Raw genomic sequence first — 17,260 nt, 5'->3', positions numbered from 1 at the left:
ACTCAGTAGTGGTTCACCTGATAAAAACCAGGCTGTACATTCACTGCATATTGTGATTACTGTAGCACTTGAGCTTTGTGTATCCACTCAAACCCACAGTTGTCCAGCATGCATAATCTTCTGCTTGTGAACACGCTACTGAGCGAGCCTTGCTGGCAAGAGGTTTTTAAGCACGTTTGAGAGCATTGCATTATATACGTCTTGAGCTCAGGGGACAGCGCAAGAGGAAATGTCTGTCGGATCTTGACACAGCTCTGCTTTTTCCTCCTTTTCCAATTAAACTTGGTGTCATTTCCTCACGTTTCTAGCAGTCCAATTGTTTGCTGTTTTGGTAAGGAATTACAAGTTAATTACCCATGTAGTCATGATCTCATTACCGCTGACAGTGCCTCTATCGTCTGTGAGATCAGAGTAGAAATGTTTTCACGTAAATGGTGTAGCCTTTGCTGAAACGTTAACATTTATGCTGTCAGACAGATTTTATTGATTTTTCAAGCGAGAACTTATTTTTGCCCTTATACTGTTAAGCTACCCTATCTTGCAGGCCTTAATTTATTGAAAAATTAGTAGTGTCAGCTTTGCTTCCAAAGACTAGAATATAACATTCTGTTTATGAACATTCTGGCGCCGAGGCCTGGGGCCACCCGCCACCCCCAGGGCTCGAATGCTGACACAGGGTAGCACGCGTCTCTATTTTGAAGTGCCGGGAAGGAGCGTGGGCTTTCAGCTGGGAACAACTTGTGAAATTTCGCCAGGCCCACGGGAACCATGGCTGGAAAACTGTCCGCGCACAACAGCTTTCCCTCAGCCAGCAGTCACAGCAGTCAAATGGCTCAAACCCATGGGGCACAGGAAAATGGCAGAGGCCTCCCGCGATTGGGGGATGCCCTGAGGTAACGCCTGTGCTCTTTCCCGCTCTTCACAGAAATAACTGCTTATTTCACAAAAATAACTTTTTTTTTTTTTTTTTTGCACACTCGGGGCCTTTACGCGTGCGTTGCGCAGGCCTCACCTCCCACTCTCTTAATTTTATTATTTATTTTCGTACCAGCTGAGTGAGGGCCGCCCGCCCCGCCCCCTCTGGCGGCCCCGCCTTGGCCCCGCCCCCGGATGGTGCCCACCAATGGGTCCGCGATCTGCCGGTGACGCGCCGCGAGGGGCCCGCCCTCTCGCCGGGTGCGCGCGGCACCATTAAGGCTTGTCGGTTTCTGTTTCGCTCCGCGGGCGCGGGGGCTGCGCGGCCGCCGCCATCATGGAACCTCAGCCCGACAGCCTGGAGGGGTGGGTGGCCGTGCGCGACACCGCCTTCGTCGAGCCTCAGCCGCCGCGGCTCCGCTTCCTCGTGGGCTGGAACGGCGTGGAGGGCGCGTTCGCCGTGACCTGCCACGGCCGGGCTGAGGCGGCCGCGCAGGCCTCGCAGAGCTGGGCCGGCCTCTTCTCGGCACCGGCCCTGCGCGGCGTCCACCGGCAGCTGGCGGCCGTCTGTCCGCGCCTGGAGCCCGCCTTCCCCGCGCTGCCGTCCACGCTGCCCGGCGCCGCCGGCGGCGGCGGGCTCTGGGCCGTGCTGTTCCCCGGTGGCGCGGCGCCGGGCGAGGCCGAGGTGCAGGAGCTGTGCCGGGAGCTGGAGCTCTACCTGGGCTGGGCCCTGGAGCTCTGCGGCGGCCGTGTGGTGCTGGACGCCCTCTTCGCCGCCGACCGCCGCCGCGACGACGAGTACTTCGAGAGCCTCCACGAGCTCCGCGGGAGGGCCCTGCGCGGCCACCTGGCCCGGGCCAAGGAGGCCCTGCGGCGGGTACGGGCCCCGGGGCCGAGCGGGGGGGCGGAGGGGCCGCCCCGGAGCGCCGGCGGGGCCTGAGGGGACCGGTCAGCGGGGCCAGCAGGCGCCTCTGGCCTGGCCAGGGCCTGCTCGCCTGAGGGACGGCCCGAGGCTGTCCCTGAGGGGTGCGGGATGGGGGTGCTGCAGGGCCACCCCCTGCTCTCCCTGCAGGCAGAAAAAGGTTTCCCTCGGTGTAGAGCCGCCTTTGCTGTTTTGTGCTGCAGGACAGCTTGCAGGTGCACCTGTCTGACCCTCGGCTTTAGCACCTCTTGCTCACCTGGGAGTTACATGCATGAGGCTGGCACCCTGTGCTGCAAGAGCTTCAGTCACTCCGGTCAAACTCACATTTGGGTACTGTGAGCAAGGGTGACCAAGTCACTAATATCATATTGCTCGTAGTATTGTCCAATGTTCAGATTAGTGCTTATACAGACACTTTTTTGATTGTCTGTAAACTGCCTGGTCAACTTTCTCAAGTACTGAGTGTCATCAGTCTTTATAAGTGCTACTTTATTAAGTGGGGAATAAGCCAGCTCCCGGTGGGCAGCCAGTATAAGTCATTGGGGTGCTTACTTAAGCTGCAAGTGCTCCTACAAAAACACATTGCTAAAAATATCCAGCAGTGTTGTGCAATGGGTGGAACAGTAACAGAAAGGGAGAGTATAATCATGGTCTAATTTTCTAACATCCCTATGAAGGTCTCAGGCTGCCTGTTTGCAGTAATGCCTATAACTGGGGGATTCTCAGTCAGGTTTTTTATTAAAACCAAACTTAGCCATGGACCTATGCCAAGTAGGTGTGTTGTAGTCAGAGGAACTGTTATGTTCTTTTAAGTGTCAAATTCTGGCTTAGTGATTGTATGAACTAATGATTATGTTAGCCTTTAGTAGTTAGCCTTCCTGTAGTACCGTAAGTTTCTTCTTGCAGTAGGTGTGTTCCTGGATTTTTTTCCCCCTTGTAGTAAACATGAATTTAAAGGATGGTGTCTAGTAACGTGATTGCAATTAGGACATGGGTATGTTAAAACAAAAGTTACAGATACTTTAAGCTCACCAGTGTGTTGCTGCTATAGTTTTCTTGCAATATCTGCAGTCTATTCCCTGGCAAAGTAAGCTGAAAGGCATTTTGTGCAAATGATCATGCTTTGGAGGAAAGTTAAGACAGTTGGCTTTAGCCTTCTGTTTCCTATTTCAGTATTTAACAGCTGTAACAACATTACTGTTTCAGAAAGACAGTCTTTTTAAAAAGACAACTTTAGTTTATGTGAACTTCATGTACAGTGTTGTATACAAAAGCGACGGTTTCTGTAACTGACTATAACAGTTTACGGCCCAGTTAGAAATAGATTTTAGCCACCATGCTCTTTTGTAAGCAGCACAAGCATGTACAGCCATGTGGCAGTTTGGGGTTTGGTGGTTAAGTACAACTCGGTGCCAGTTATTCTGCTATTTCCAACTATATTTTAGATATGGCTAAACATGCTATAGAGTGTTGTATTTGCAGGCTTAACAGGGACATAAATTCATTATATTGCAGTCTAGAACAAATTACGCAAGATTCAAGAAATAAAACCTGCCTCTTCTGGCACTAAACTAGCGCTAAGTATCAGAGCAACCTTCTTCCCTTTTTACATCCATGTCCTTCTCAAATACTTCATCCTCTGGGACAGAAAATTCATTTTGAAGAATGCAGAAGATACTGTACAAGATTGAGGAGAGTAGTATTGTGTAAATACATTTTTGTGTGTGTGTTCAAAGACAAAGGAAAAAAACCAAGAGCAATACTGTTACAACAACCAGAGGAGTTAGTTGGGCTAATGGCGAAGCAGAATTCTATGAAAAGAATATCAGATTGTGTAAAAGCAAGGATTTTACTTTAAAACAGACAAAATGTCACGCCCCCCAAAAAAAACCCCAGACCCTTGCAATGAATAATTGTCTCATGAGTTGACTTCAAAATTTTGCTAATACTTCCCCTCTACTCACTATAAGTATCCTCCAGGAGCAACATGACCCTCACTACTTGCTTTGAGTATGGGAACCAGAAACTAGTGTGTTTCTATTTGGCTGTGATAGTGGGGGAAAAAGCAGACTCTTAAATTGCTGCAGGTTGGCCCTAGGACTGTGTCTGAGCTACCACGAGCTCCTGGGGAAGTCTAAAGGGCCACAGGATTTCTGGGATTATCAGAAATGTTGCAGTTCAGATCCTCTTGTTTCCCCTGTCCTGCCTGTGCCAGGCCTGGAGGGAGGATGGGTGGGAAATGCCCTTGAGCTGACTTCCACAGATTTTTCCCTGGGGAAATGCCTCCACAGCTGGAACTTTGCTCTTGCTGTCTTACCCAGACTCAGCGGGCAAGAGCAAAGGTGACGGTTTAATTTCAGCGCTTTTCAGTTGCAACACAATCAAGCTTATGTTTCTAATGCTTTTTCTCATTGTTGTGGCACCAAACACCCCCTATTCCCTTCCCTCCTTACAGAGCTGTAGAGCAAACGCTGTCCTTCCAGGAAGGTCTGTCTTTCTCAGTGGAACTGAGCTGTGTTCTCTCAGCTGGCTCACTCTGTCCTGGCACATAGAGCACACCATGGTCTCTGCTAGCTGCTGTCAAAGAAAAATCTTTGAAGCTTTGATTGGTGCCAGTAAACAAATGCAATTGAGGGGAAGTTTCCAACTTTGTATTTTGTCATAGAAGCAAATAAAGACCTTACATAAGGACTAGTGTATCAGAAAGGCAGTCGTTCCGTGGAAGAATTATAAGTTACAAAGTGTAGTATCACTAGAACTGAGATTAGAATAAACTCGTATAAATTATACAAATGTTAAAGGAATTTAACTGCAGGGTATATCAGGAGTAGAAATCTGTTTCTGAATTCTTATTTTTAAATGGCAATCTGATTTTTCTGTGCCCGAAGTCAGAAATTCTGGATCCAGAAACTCATTTCATATTAGCAGGCATTTAGTAATTGTGGAAACAATGCAAGAGCTAGTTTAAGAATACCTTACTTGTCCTTCCAGTACACAGACTTCCCCATTTTTGTTTATAAAAAGCAGCAACCAAGTCATCTGCACGCAGCTATTAGAATTTCTGTGGTGGAAGCCCTAGGCATGGTACTCCTTGCAGTCTTCCAATGCAATATGCAGCAATTAGTGCCTTTAACAGTGTGGTGTTAAAGATACTTCCAGCTAGGGGTAGCTGCTGAATGCCTGGCGTACACCTCCTGTGTAGTGGGAAGTCTTGCCTGTTCATCAAATGACAAATGGCAGGTCCTTTCCACCAAAGCTCATCAGCAGTCAGCACACATGAATGCAAAGCAGCTAAGTCTGATTTACCTTTTATCCCACTAGATTCTTCAGCAGCATAAAAATGCTGACACAATGGTGGCTTTGATGAAGGTTTATGAAGAAGAAGATGAAGCTTATCAGGATTTGGTCACCATGGCAACACAATTCTACCAGTATTTACTGCAGCCCTTCAGAGATATGCGAGAGCTGGCGACACTGTACAAACTGGAAATCCTGGTAGGTCTGCCTTTACAAAGTGAAAGGCCAAGTCACCTAGTAGGGCATCAGCTGCTCTTGGAGCAGTTTAAACTCAAATCACTTAATATTCCCTACTTCTGTCTGTACCTACCTGTTTTTGCTCTGCCAAGCCACCAAACGTGACAGAAATTCAGAGCTGGGGCAGAACCATTCTCAGAGGATCTCAGAGTCCATGGTATTGGTTTGAACAGAACTGTAGCCGTCTTCCTGCCAGTGTCCCACTTCCCTCTGTTTTGAGGAATTAAAAGGAAAACATCCCCAAGCTCCACCTCTCTGGGGTTTACTCTCTGGTAGGCTGAATTTACAGAGATCTAAGTAGCCTTCGTTGTGCCACCTTCAGTGGGATTAGTTTGTGACATTGAGAATGCCATCCCCCAGCAATGCTGATGCACCAGATTAACTCAGTTGAGGTGGTAGAAAAGAAGGCAGAGGAGACCTTACCGCACAAAGCAGTTTTCTATTGCTGCTACAACCTGCTAGAAGTACAGCTTAAAACATGTCAGTTGTCACTGTGTTCATTTAATTTTATGCGCATCTTAAACTGGAAGCATATACTGAAAATTGATGCCTCTAGAAAAGACAGCCATCTACTATTTTGATTTTTCCTTAAATAGTCTGTTAAAATTGAAGTGAGCTGTTAGTGTTCTCGAAAAGAGTGGAACAGTTTTAAGTTTAGACTAAGGTTCTTGGAGACTGAAGTTCTAAATCTGTGAAGATAAAATATCCAATATGTTGTACTGAAAATTAAAGTGAAAATCAGAATGGATAAAACAGAAAGTTTGTTTTTGTATTAAAAAAACTCTTAAGGGATATTTAGGCTTATTTGAAATCTAATTATTTAAAAAAAATTGAATACTAGTCTTGTACCCATGTACACTTTGTGGACTTGAAAATACTCTCTTACATTTCTTTTCTACATCCCTGTTCCTGTGTGAAAGAACTGCCAAACTGGAGAACCTGACAGTGCAATGTGCTGTCAACACATGTGGAAAAATAGAAGAGAACATTGCACGTAGAAGAGTGGTTTTGAGTTACTTTTAGTAACAACTAAAAACACTTGTGTTGGACGTGATTTTTAAGATGATAGTTAAAAATATTTTAAGAAATAGATTAATCCAAAGTTAAGCGTGAAGTCATGATTGGGGAGCAAAGGTTCTGAGTTAGCCTAGAGAACAAGGCAATACATAGGCATGAGTAGCGATTCACTTTGTGACAGTTGAGGGGAAGGTCATGTTTGCCACCATGCTCTGCCTTGCTTGAAACGTCTCTAAAGCATAATGTGGGCTGCACCACTGTGGTAACCAGTTGGTAACTAAGAATTTTGTCTCCTTGCAGAAATCTTTGCAGTATGATAATTTGGGGCCTAAAAGAGTAGCAGCTTTGCAGAAAGATGCTGAAGAATGGACTAAGCGAGCTGAGAATGCTGTGTGCTCCATTCAGGATATCACTGTGAACTACTTCAAGGAAACTGCAAAGGCTCTGGCAGGTAATCAGAATGATTTACACAAAAGGTTGTGTAAATGCTTGACTTAGGGGACCGAGAGCTCTTCTTATCACCTTTGCTTGTCTCTCTCTGCAGACCCTGAGGTTAGGATGAGTGTCCAGCTTAAGAAAGAAGCATTTTATTCACTTAAGATTTCTATCTTTTAACCAATTTGGTTTACAACTTGCATTAGGCTTGCACACAAACATTATCAAGGCCTGAGGCTTAGGCTGCAAACCTCTGAACGAAAATCATGCATATTTTTGGTGCTTGATATGCAAGCCTCAAGGATTTCAGCATGTTAACTGAGTAGATTGCTGCGTGACTGTTAAGGCATGTTTCCATGGTACAATGAAGTATTTTACTTTATATATATAAGTCATAAATTCAAGCTTTTAGTCTTATAATTTCTAAAGAAGCTTCAGAAATTGTTTAATAGCATCAGCATTTGTAGTACTGCAGCTATAGTAGAAACACACAAGGGCTATTAGGCTATTAAACACTGTTTCTTATGTCTTATTGCAATGTTTTAATCTGCAGCAATGCACAAACAGATGGAACAAGATCAGGAAAGATTTGGTAAAACCACCTGGGCATCAGCTTTGCCACGACTAGAAAACCTGAAATGTATGTTAGCTAAAGAAACCCTTCAGCATCTGAGGGCAAGAGAGTTGTGCCTGAAACAGAAGAGAGCTGGCATTCAGAAAAACGTAAGGCCTTGCAAAGCCTCCTTTTCTGTCACTGTTCTGTGAAGGGCTGATCAAAACCTACCAAAGTGGTCATGGGAGTAGACTTTCAAAGTCTTTGTCTATGAAACAGCTTAGGTTTTCAGCATGATTTTAAGTTGCGGAAAAATACGTCTCCAGTTTTTTAAAATTGCTCCTGCACGTATGAGGACACTTAGCAAAGGTTAAGATGCATGCTTTTACAGTTCAAGCGTCATGTTAGCATTTGTGATATTAACCTTTAAAATTGTTAATTTTACTGAGATAAAGACCAGATATTATTTTCAGAGGACACTGCAAAATAAAGATACTTACTTAATTTTAATCTTCTGATCTTCTTGATTTGATGCCATCTAACTGCTGCTAGGAGTACCGAATATTTATTTTCCAAGAGTAGCGTACTGCACCATAGATAATTGTTTTCAGGAACAGTATTATTTGTGCAGATTGTAATGAAGTCTTTCCTGGTAGACTTAAGGTTAAATTACACTTAATGTTAATAAGGCTCTCTGCTCCTCTGAGTTTCTGTTCCAAGCCATTTCTAATGTTCTATTGTTTCCATACCAAAGCACCTAAGCAGCTGCCAGTTAGGCCAGGCTCTGTACAGGTATTTGTGCATCCGTGCATGTTTCATGTGTGCGTATTTTGTTATTAATGCTTTTTATTTTCTATTTGGGGCTATATAGTTGGAGAACCTCAGTGAACAAGAAGAGAACCTAATTGTAGTGGAGGAGCTGGAAATACAGTATTATGAAACACAGCTGGAATTATATAACGTACAGCTTGAAGTATTGAAACATGAAGAGATGCTGCTAATTGTACAGTTAGACACTTTAAGGAGACAGATTAAAGGTAAGAATAAACAAATATTTAAGCATGTATCCAAAACACAGGAGTAGTATAGCCTGCTCTGTTTTCACTTAAAAAAAAAAAAAAAAAAGGATGATTATCACTGCTCAGGTTTCGGTAGTAGAAAGCATCATTGGAAAACTTTGATGCCGTGGCACCATCTGATATTTTGTCTTCTGACTAATTAAGAGACTAATTTGATAACACAAGTTCCAAAAAAAAAAGTCACACTGGTAGCTCACCTTGACAGCAGCTGTGATATGTGCATGCACTGGTTTAGCATATGGAATAACTTATATTGAAAATACTTAACTGCTCTCATAGTTACAGGATCTATGCATAGAAACTCTGGATATCGTGACCTGCTGAAATGGGTCCTGAAATTCATCACAAATTTGTTGTAATTTAACGTGTAGAGATTGCAAAATACATCCTGTAAAGACAAAAAGAGGTGATTATAGCTAGATGGTACTTGAGTACTGCTATATTCCAGTTTAAGTGTCTCTTTGTAACATCTTTATGACCAAATTAGGCACCAGTCTTGTTTATGCTTATTTGTGCTTATGAATTCTCTATTACTGTGTACACTGTGAAGTAAACATTGCTCCTGCTTGTGGCATAATTAAAACCTGGTAAATAGTAAAATAAGTCACCCAGTGTTGATCAGAACAGTCTTCAGTTTTCCAGGAAAATTCCAGTCAGTGAAGGTAGGAGTTAGAGCACAGAGAGACATTTGAAAGAGGAAACTAAATAACAACAAATGCTAACAGCATAAATTTGATCCTGCAAAGCACCCCCGTGAGTAACATGACATGTTTGTGTAAGACTTTGAAGGACCGAGCTCGGCTCTGGAGCATTATACTTTCTAATAATTAGCTCACTGCTTTCAATGGCTTTTAAAATGTCATTAGTTCTTTAAATGTTTAAATAACTGTGGCAATTTTTTAAAAAAATGCCAAATGCCTTTTTAGAGAAACAGGATGAAGTTGTTTACTATGATACATGTGAAAATCCTGAGGAGCTCAAGGTCATTGAACAGACAATGGGACAACATTACGCTAACTTGTCAGAAATGACGATGCTGAGGCAGAAGACTAAGCAGTTGGAGACAAAGCGTGGGACTGTCTGTGCGAGGAGAGCCTACCTCAGGAACAAAAAAGTAAATGCAGTCCTGGAGATATGCATTTTCTTTAGCTGATGTCTTGACTCACAAGGGATGGACAGGAAACAACTAGGGAAGCTTTGGGTGGAGTGTACAAGATGACACGTGACTCAGTGCCAAGGCCTCCAAACAGAAAGAGGGGTGATGTGATTTTAAGCCAGCTTTACATTCCACTGCGTGGTGCAAGTGCCTCTCTCGTTTATTAAGAGAGCACAAACTTACATGGGTGACCCAGGAGGTGTTCCCCTATCAGCTAAACCTTACCAGAGCCCTGCTGTGGCCAGCTGGAGCTTTGCCCTGGCAGCCTTTTACAAAACAGCTGCAGTACAGGAGGAAACCTGGCCTGCAATGAAGAAAGCTGCAGTGACAGAACAACCCACACAGTGATACTTACTTTACCTTTGAATGGGAGGGAGGAGAAAATTTAACTGCTGCAATTCTCTTTCCAGCCTCTCAGTTCTGTGCAAAGGGCAGTTTTTTCCTTTGTTTCCCATTCAGAGCAGAACACTAGGAAGACACAAGTGAGATCACAGTTGACTCTCATGAACCTTCCCAGTGAGCTGAGCTTACCTTACACCTGTACAGTCCTGCTGGGGCAGAGAGCAGAGTTTAAGCTCCAGTCTATCTGGCCTTTTACCCCTCACTAGCCTGGACAAAATGGGGATGACATTGGAAATGTTTTATGAGCCGTCATTGTCTCTTGCTTGTAACTACTTCCTCAGCAGACACTTCCTTTGCTTCTGTTTTCATTCACTTAATTTCTGTCTGTTGGTTATACAACACTAAAGCCAAATGCCAGATGATTTGCAAATGCTTACCCAGCCATGTGGATAATCCCCCCCTGTACAGTGACAAATAGCGACTCCCAGAGAAAATATTGAAGCCTGCAGCTTCTCTGTGGCACTTTGTTACTAACAGAAGGTACCCCTGTTAGGCATTTATTGTGCTTCCCATACCTTTGCTTCCCTGGCTTTTGTACTTGGGAGCTATGGCAAATAAGGGACAGGGGGAAAGTAGCCTTGTATTTTTGTAATGCCCTGCTAGCTTCTGTCTTGCCTTCTTCCTCATGTCATTGCACCCCTTCCCTCCAGCTGGTACCTGGGTGAAATTTCTTCAGAGCTTGTTGCTGTCTTTTTTTTTTTTTTTTCCCCTTCTTTCTTCTCTTTTTTTTTTAACCTAAATGTGAGACAGAGGGATTGATCCAGATCTGGGTATGTTCCCTCTGCAGCATGAATAACCCTATCACTAATTAGGAGAACAAAAGATCCCATTGGCTTTAGCCAAGAAATAGTCCCACAGACTTCACCTTCAGGGTCTCACATCTGCCACTGATTGAGCTTAGCCATCCTTGGCACAGCTAAGCATTTGGCCTTGGTCACTGTTTAGTGGCTTGTGCGCAGGAGTTAATGGCATAGATAGTGCACAGTAAATGCGGACTAACCAAGGATTGCATGAATTTTGCTGTTCTACCAGGATCAATGTGAAGCAAGCCATCGGCAGAGACTGCAACAGGCAGAAGAGAGCAAAAAACGCTTCCAGCAGCATCACAGCATACAGATAGTGAGTACTGAATAGCAGCCTTGGAGAATCTGGCAGCTGCTTGTTTTCACACACTAATGTTCACTTAACGTGTGTTTTAATGCAGAAGAGAGACAAGCAAAAAGAGGAGGAGAAAAAGAAAAAAGCTTGGATAAGCCAGGAACGTCAGAAAACACTGGAGAGGCTGAAAACGTTCAGGGAGGCAAGTACTGTAAACTACAGTAGTCCTAAATGGTGTCAAAACACAACATCAGAAAGTAGCCATAGCTCACGTGTGAGCATGGTCCAAATCAGAGACAACCATTTGGATAGCCTAAAATAGGATGGCGTGTGATGAGTCGAGAGGATTAAATCCACTAAGATTATAGTTTCCAGGTGCACAACCTGTTGCAAAGAATACAAGTGAGGAAATGTCTTTGAAAGAAATACCTTGATATTCATTTAAATCTGTTCAGGGTTGAATTTTGTGCTTGAATGGGTGAGTGGGACAGGTCTGTACACTGTGGCTTTTTGTCTCTTTGGGGTTGATGTTTTGGCCATTCCAATGGAGATGTGACCTCCTGCCTTATGATTCTTTTTTCAGAAGTGTCCAGCTCATGTTGTTCTGAAAACATCTCGTCCCCAGCCTCTCAGTCCCAAGTTGCCACGAAGCATCACTCAGCAGGCTGCAGTATTGTCCCCTCCACCTTCGTCAAGAGCAAGGGCAGCTCCAGAGCAGCCAAAGAGCATACTGCTAGTAGAAGCCAAAGAATCAAAAGCTTCACATCAGAATACCCCAGCAGATATACCTGTCCAGATTTTTGTTACTGCTGGTGACTCAGAGCAACAAAAGCACAGTGAGGGATTGATGGTCTCTCCATCCTCACCACCACCACCACCTCCTCCACCCCCCCCGCCTTTACCCCCTCCTCCCCCACCTCCTCCCTTACCTCTCCAGTTAAAGACACCATCAGCAATAGAGGATAAGCCACTTCCCCTTAGCTCTGATGGCCCCACAGAAAGCCCTGCACTGCACAAACAGGATGACTCATCCAAGAGGTCTATAAATAATTACATAGGTAAGAAGGCTCATATCAACTGGTGTTCTTTTTTTTTTCGTTTCCTGTTTTTTTCTCTTCTCCCTCCCTCTGGTTCTGGACAGGAATAGTGTGCAGTCTTGCTCAAGAGAATGAAGCTCTTGGAAAGCTTAGTCTAAGAAACCACATACAATAACACTGACCGTAACTCAGGATGCTAAATGAGTAACAATGATTTGTGTATCCCGTTGGACACACTTGACAGGGTCCTGATGCTCAGAGTGTGTGACTCCACGTTTTTGGGGAAGTGCTGTCAAATGGAACAGGTCAATCTTTTAGGACTTTTGAACTTGAATCTCTCCTGGAATCCTGCATTTATTAAGTACAGCCTTACAAGTTAAAACTGTGCTTAATCACAGTACTACTAGTTCTGTGGAGATCTTAATTCAGGACCTGCATTTCTTACGACACTGCAAATCCCACTGTTGTAATAGGTAGGAAGGTATCAGAAGAAATTCCAAGGGGAGGGGGTTTATTCGTGTTGTTTGGTGAGAAGCAACCTTTATTATCACGTTTGTTCTTGCCACAATTTTGCAACTTTTGAACTGAATATGGAATTTTGATTGAGGATTAATCACCTGTCCAATCAGAAGACCGCTGTGGGTCAATTTGTGGTTGTACTAAGGCTGCACTTTAATGTGTATGATCTATGTACTAGCTGCTTGCATTTCTAAGGTATGCACAGCCTGTGTCCACTTACTGTTTGCTTGGTTTCTAAATAAAGGTTTCTTAAGAGAATTCATGTGGAATTCAACGAGGATTTGAAAGGCAGATGGATAGCTTTGGCATACGAACATTCCTAGGGCAAAAATTCCGCTCTGTTACACCTCTGCTTTGTTAGCAAGATCATGCAGGTGTAATTGAAGGCTGAACTCGGCAATTGAAACAGTAGTTTGAATGAGAACAGAGCTCAGCAGCCTCCCAAGGCTGCACTGGTTACATCCTGCTAACAGGCTTATTTTTATCTTTAAAGCAAGCAGATATTTTGACTATGTCAGGGAGATTGATCTAAGTTGGAAGGCAGCAATTTTTTATTGTCATTTTTCACAGTGGAGCTTATGTTAAAATGAAGCATGTCTTTAAATGTGGTACATTCCTTTTCCTTTTCAGACTATTCACAATACATCTAAAGCAACCTTTGTATCCTCTCAGTTAAGAGGCAAACCACAGGCAGAAATACCAAGGAAAGTTCAGCATTTTCAGTTCTTCCAAGGTGTGGGGAAGTACAAGCAGCTGAAGGGCTGAGACACAGTCGAGTTACCATGACAAACTACTGTGCATCCAGTGGATCAGTGTGCGGACTTCAGTCTGGGAGGTCCATGGGATAACTGTACCACAGATACTCTTAAGAAGCTTTGATTAGCAACAGGAGTTGTACACCAGAGTAGTCTGATAGCTACTGGAACAGCCTTGCTAGTAGCTAATATTTATGACCATTCACATCCTAACATCGATGTCCTTTCATTATTTTTGGATAAGAAAAATCCTTTTTGTTTATTGGAGAGGTCTGGTTGGTTGTTTACACCTGTTTCATGAAGAAAACTAGCATGTTAATTGCTGTAATAGTAATTGATAAAGTTCCTGCCACAGGAACTTACTGAAACAGTCATAAACAGGTTGGTTTTAGTTACACATGAAAAGCCAGGAGAGGTTCATATGTGTTGAAAATATTGTCTGTAATGTCTTAACACGCTTTGCAAGGGGAACTTCTTTTATAATTTGTTAGTCTGACTAGTCTTTTACCAGGCAGCCCATTTGATTAATAGACTTAAGGCTTTCTTATTGAAGGCTTTGTAAGACAGCTTGGTGGATCTTTGCTTGATCCTTTTCTGGCATCTCAGTCTCTGAAGGTACCACAGGATTTAGCAGAATGTTACATTTCAGGTGCTTGATGTTAATCGCATAACCTTCTGTGCACTGTGCATGGCAAAAATACTTCTAGCTGTGAGGCACAGATGGTCTGAACCTATGGCTGTAGGAGTTGACTGCTGTCCAGGGAAACTGCCTCCCTGTCTGACAGTCTGAAGCTAGCAACAAAGAATCCAACAGAAGGAGTAAAACGCAAATTACAGTGTGTATCAAGAGAACTAGTGGAAGCTCTCTCAGTATGGTGTCCTTTATGGTCTGAAGTTCAGAAACATACGCCTGAGATTTAAATCATGTTGTAAAATGGGAATTATTTTTTAAGTCCATACAGAAAAGAGCTGCCTGCCTGCCTGCTTAGGGCCTGATCTGGCACCTACTGACTTCAGTGGTGCAGTTTCAAGCCCTTCTACTCAAATACTTTCATTTTTCTCTTGGCTGAGCAAAAAGGCAATTGACAGTCTCAGCAGGCATCTGAGCGAGCTAGGAGGAATGGTATGATTGTTTCTAATACAGAATACAAGAGATTTTTTGGTTCAGTTAAATTTTTTTGAAAGCCCATAAAGTTGTAATGGAAAAGAAGCATCTTCCTTTGTGTATAATTTCTTCCTTAGAGCACAACCTTGTATAATGTTGAAGACGTGTTGGATTCTCAATTCAAAATATAAAAGCTTTAACTGCTTTTGAAAAGCAGTTCCAGAGCCTGATGTTGCAGAAGCTTGAAAGAGTCTGTGCCAGAACAGACCAGTCTTTTTCCTGTCTGTAGCAAAGATGAAAGGAAGAACCCTGAACACTTGGGTAGGGTTTTATACCTCTAAGTGTGGTTGTCTTGTTCTTTCTGCTGGTAACAATAGATTTATCTGTTGCAGGTTCCATGGATGAGGTTTTGGCTTCTCTAAAACGCAGTGAAGTTCATCTTCGCAAAGTGGAACAGCCAAATCCGTATGCCTCTCTAAAAGACAACATCCTCTCTGCCATAAGGCAAGGAGTTAAACTAAGAAAAGTGAATCGAGATACTGAGAAAGTTGTCAGTAAAGGATCCACTAATGAGCTAGAGAGAAGCATTAAGGCAGTCATCCAGAGAATTAAGAAAGTGTCTGCTGATTCTGAAGAAGAGGAAAACAATGAGCAGAATAATGGAGAATGGGATGGCTAACCAATTCACAGTAACAGACATACTGACTGGAACAGAGTGTGTGTCTCATTTTGCACGTTGTAGAAGACTGACCCTTTCAAAATGAAAGAACAGCGTCATTGTGTGTGGTGTTCTCACAGTCCAAAATGTCTTGTAAAGTAAAAGAATCCTATTGATTTTCTACAGGAGCTGCAAATCATTATTTTTGCATGAGAGATCATACTCCAAAATATGCTTGCATTAATAGGTATTTGTCTCAACCGTGTAGAATTTTCACCACATCTGAAGACAGCTAAAATGTTGGATTGAAACATACATTGTTTAACTTGTTACTACACAGTAGGTAATGCTATCACAACACAGTTTAAGGAGTGAAAAACTAACTGAAAATCTATATTTTCAGATAAAAGTAGAACCAGATGTGTGGTGATAGAGGCAGACCAGAAAACTTAGCATAATCTGGAACCTCTCATTCCTACCTCCATTGTCCAGAAATTTCTTTAACATTTTGCTTGTCTAATACAGCTCACTCTCAACTAACTAAGCGGATACTCCATTTATCATGATGTTATAAAGTGTGCACTTATGAATGGGCTTGGTAATTCTGATTGGAAAAATTATCAAGTTTGAAATAAACACTACTGTAGTAATTACTGAAAAGTTTAATTTTTAGCTGGAAGCTTAAATGTAGAGGGTTTTTAGATGCTAAATGTTTTCCATACATCTACATTCACAATGAACGTTGGCATGAAAGGAAGAGCCAAAATATTGTATATAATGTTTTCTGGGATCTAGCTCTGTAATACAGAGCTGTATTTCTCCACTGAGAACATCAATATGTGTTTATAGCTACTCTCATGAATTTAAATTACCTGATAGCCTTATAAATGGCAGATATTTGCATTGTGCCTGGAACCTGACTATTTAAAAATTCAGCTACATTCAATTTAGAGACTGTTTCTATTTTGGGTAGATAATGACAAAAATGATTGAAAGTTTTGTTTGGAGTTTATACTGACCCTTAATAAAAATATATCCTGACAGAAGAGGTGGATTCAGAGTGCTCTCATTTTAGGATGCTGCTGTGAAGTAAGCATTACTCACACCATGGTACTCTGGTTTTTCATAGCAAGTGGCAGCCATGCAGCAGCTGTTCACTGTCACTGACCATATATGTAAATGCCCTTATTTTCTCAAATATTTATGAATTGTAATTTGGTAACAGAATTGCAAATACAGTGCTTTAATTCCCTGTTTTACTGTAGAGTAGCAGATCTGTTTAATCAGCACAGTAAATATGTATGCAACAGTTTTCATGCGAGAAGCAGAAGCAGCAGCTGGGGGTTCATTTTTTACTGTTTCAGCACCTACTGCTATTTGGGACTCAGAAAAAAAATGCCTTTTTTTTTCGTCCACTGCCATCAAACCAAATGGAGACAAAAGCGGCAGCAGCAGCGGCACAGGTCAGTTCTTACTCAACGCTTCTGACGCGATGTCTGCAGAGGGGAGCTGGCGGGCACGGTGCTGCAGTGCGCCCACGCCACCCTGCCTGCCCCTGAGCTCGACCTGGGCGCAAGGGCCGTGCTGGGCTGGGGGGGAGCAGGGGAGAAGTTATTGCATGTTCAAACTCCAGCTGAATTCCTCCCATAGACCGCACCTGAGGACAAAATCTGGTCCTTTGAGAGTGGAGATCTCCTCCCCAGGGTTACCCTGGGCAGAGCGGGTGCTCGGCCAGCAGCGGGGAGCAGCATGGGGAGGGCAGAGGGGGCTGGTGCTGGGGCTGAGAGCTGCCCTCACGCAGGCTGTGCCCTTTAGCAGTGCGGTTATTTAAAGCCGAGGGAAAGGGAGCAGAGGCTCGGCTGCCTTCCTGCGGCTCGTCCCTCTGGCCAAATGGCAGCTCAGAGTTCAGGGCAGAGCCCTTCGCCATTTTATTACTAGGGTTGAATTCTCAGATACAATGCTAAGGAGTTAAATGCAGCAGTTCAAAGTATGCAGAGAATAAGTGAGTTGCAATTTCTCCAACAAATCTTACAGCTTTTGTGTGTTTAACAGCTGCAATTTTACCCAGGAGAGGC

General features: G+C 43.4%; 1 protein-coding gene across 1 annotated transcript; it reads left to right on the top strand.

Annotated features, from left to right (window-relative positions):
• The first annotated feature begins 1,164 nt into the window (after positions 1-1,164).
• On the top strand, positions 1,165-16,225 carry WHAMM (WASP homolog associated with actin, golgi membranes and microtubules). The gene is made up of 10 exons (XM_072870973.1): positions 1,165-1,792; positions 5,159-5,332; positions 6,689-6,839; positions 7,377-7,546; positions 8,248-8,413; positions 9,382-9,569; positions 11,046-11,132; positions 11,218-11,313; positions 11,695-12,169; positions 14,920-16,225. Exons 1-10 carry the CDS (start codon positions 1,253-1,255, stop codon positions 15,204-15,206), a joined length of 2,334 nt encoding a protein of 777 aa, XP_072727074.1. The 5' UTR covers positions 1,165-1,252; the 3' UTR covers positions 15,207-16,225.
• Positions 16,226-17,260: the final 1,035 nt, after the last annotated feature.

The sequence above is a fragment of the Ciconia boyciana genome, chromosome 8, assembly GCF_034638445.1.
Source record: "Ciconia boyciana chromosome 8, ASM3463844v1, whole genome shotgun sequence".
Classification (NCBI taxonomy): domain Eukaryota; kingdom Metazoa; phylum Chordata; class Aves; order Ciconiiformes; family Ciconiidae; genus Ciconia; species Ciconia boyciana.
The sequence above is the reverse complement of the archived record's forward strand: the minus strand, read 5'-3'. Positions and strand labels throughout refer to the sequence as shown.

What these genes read in the sequence shown, in the direction of transcription:
- WHAMM (XM_072870973.1), top strand. Translation starts at nt 1,253, where the DNA reads ATGGAACCTCAGCCCGACAGCCTGGAGGGGTGGGTGGCCGTGCGCGAC. An exon ending in CCAAGGAGGCCCTGCGGCGG is followed by an intron (nt 1,793 to 5,158) that starts GTACGGGCCCCG and finishes TTATCCCACTAG; the next exon opens with ATTCTTCAGCAGCATAAAAA. An exon ending in AGCATCACAGCATACAGATA is followed by an intron (nt 11,133 to 11,217) that starts GTGAGTACTGAA and finishes GTTTTAATGCAG; the next exon opens with AAGAGAGACAAGCAAAAAGA.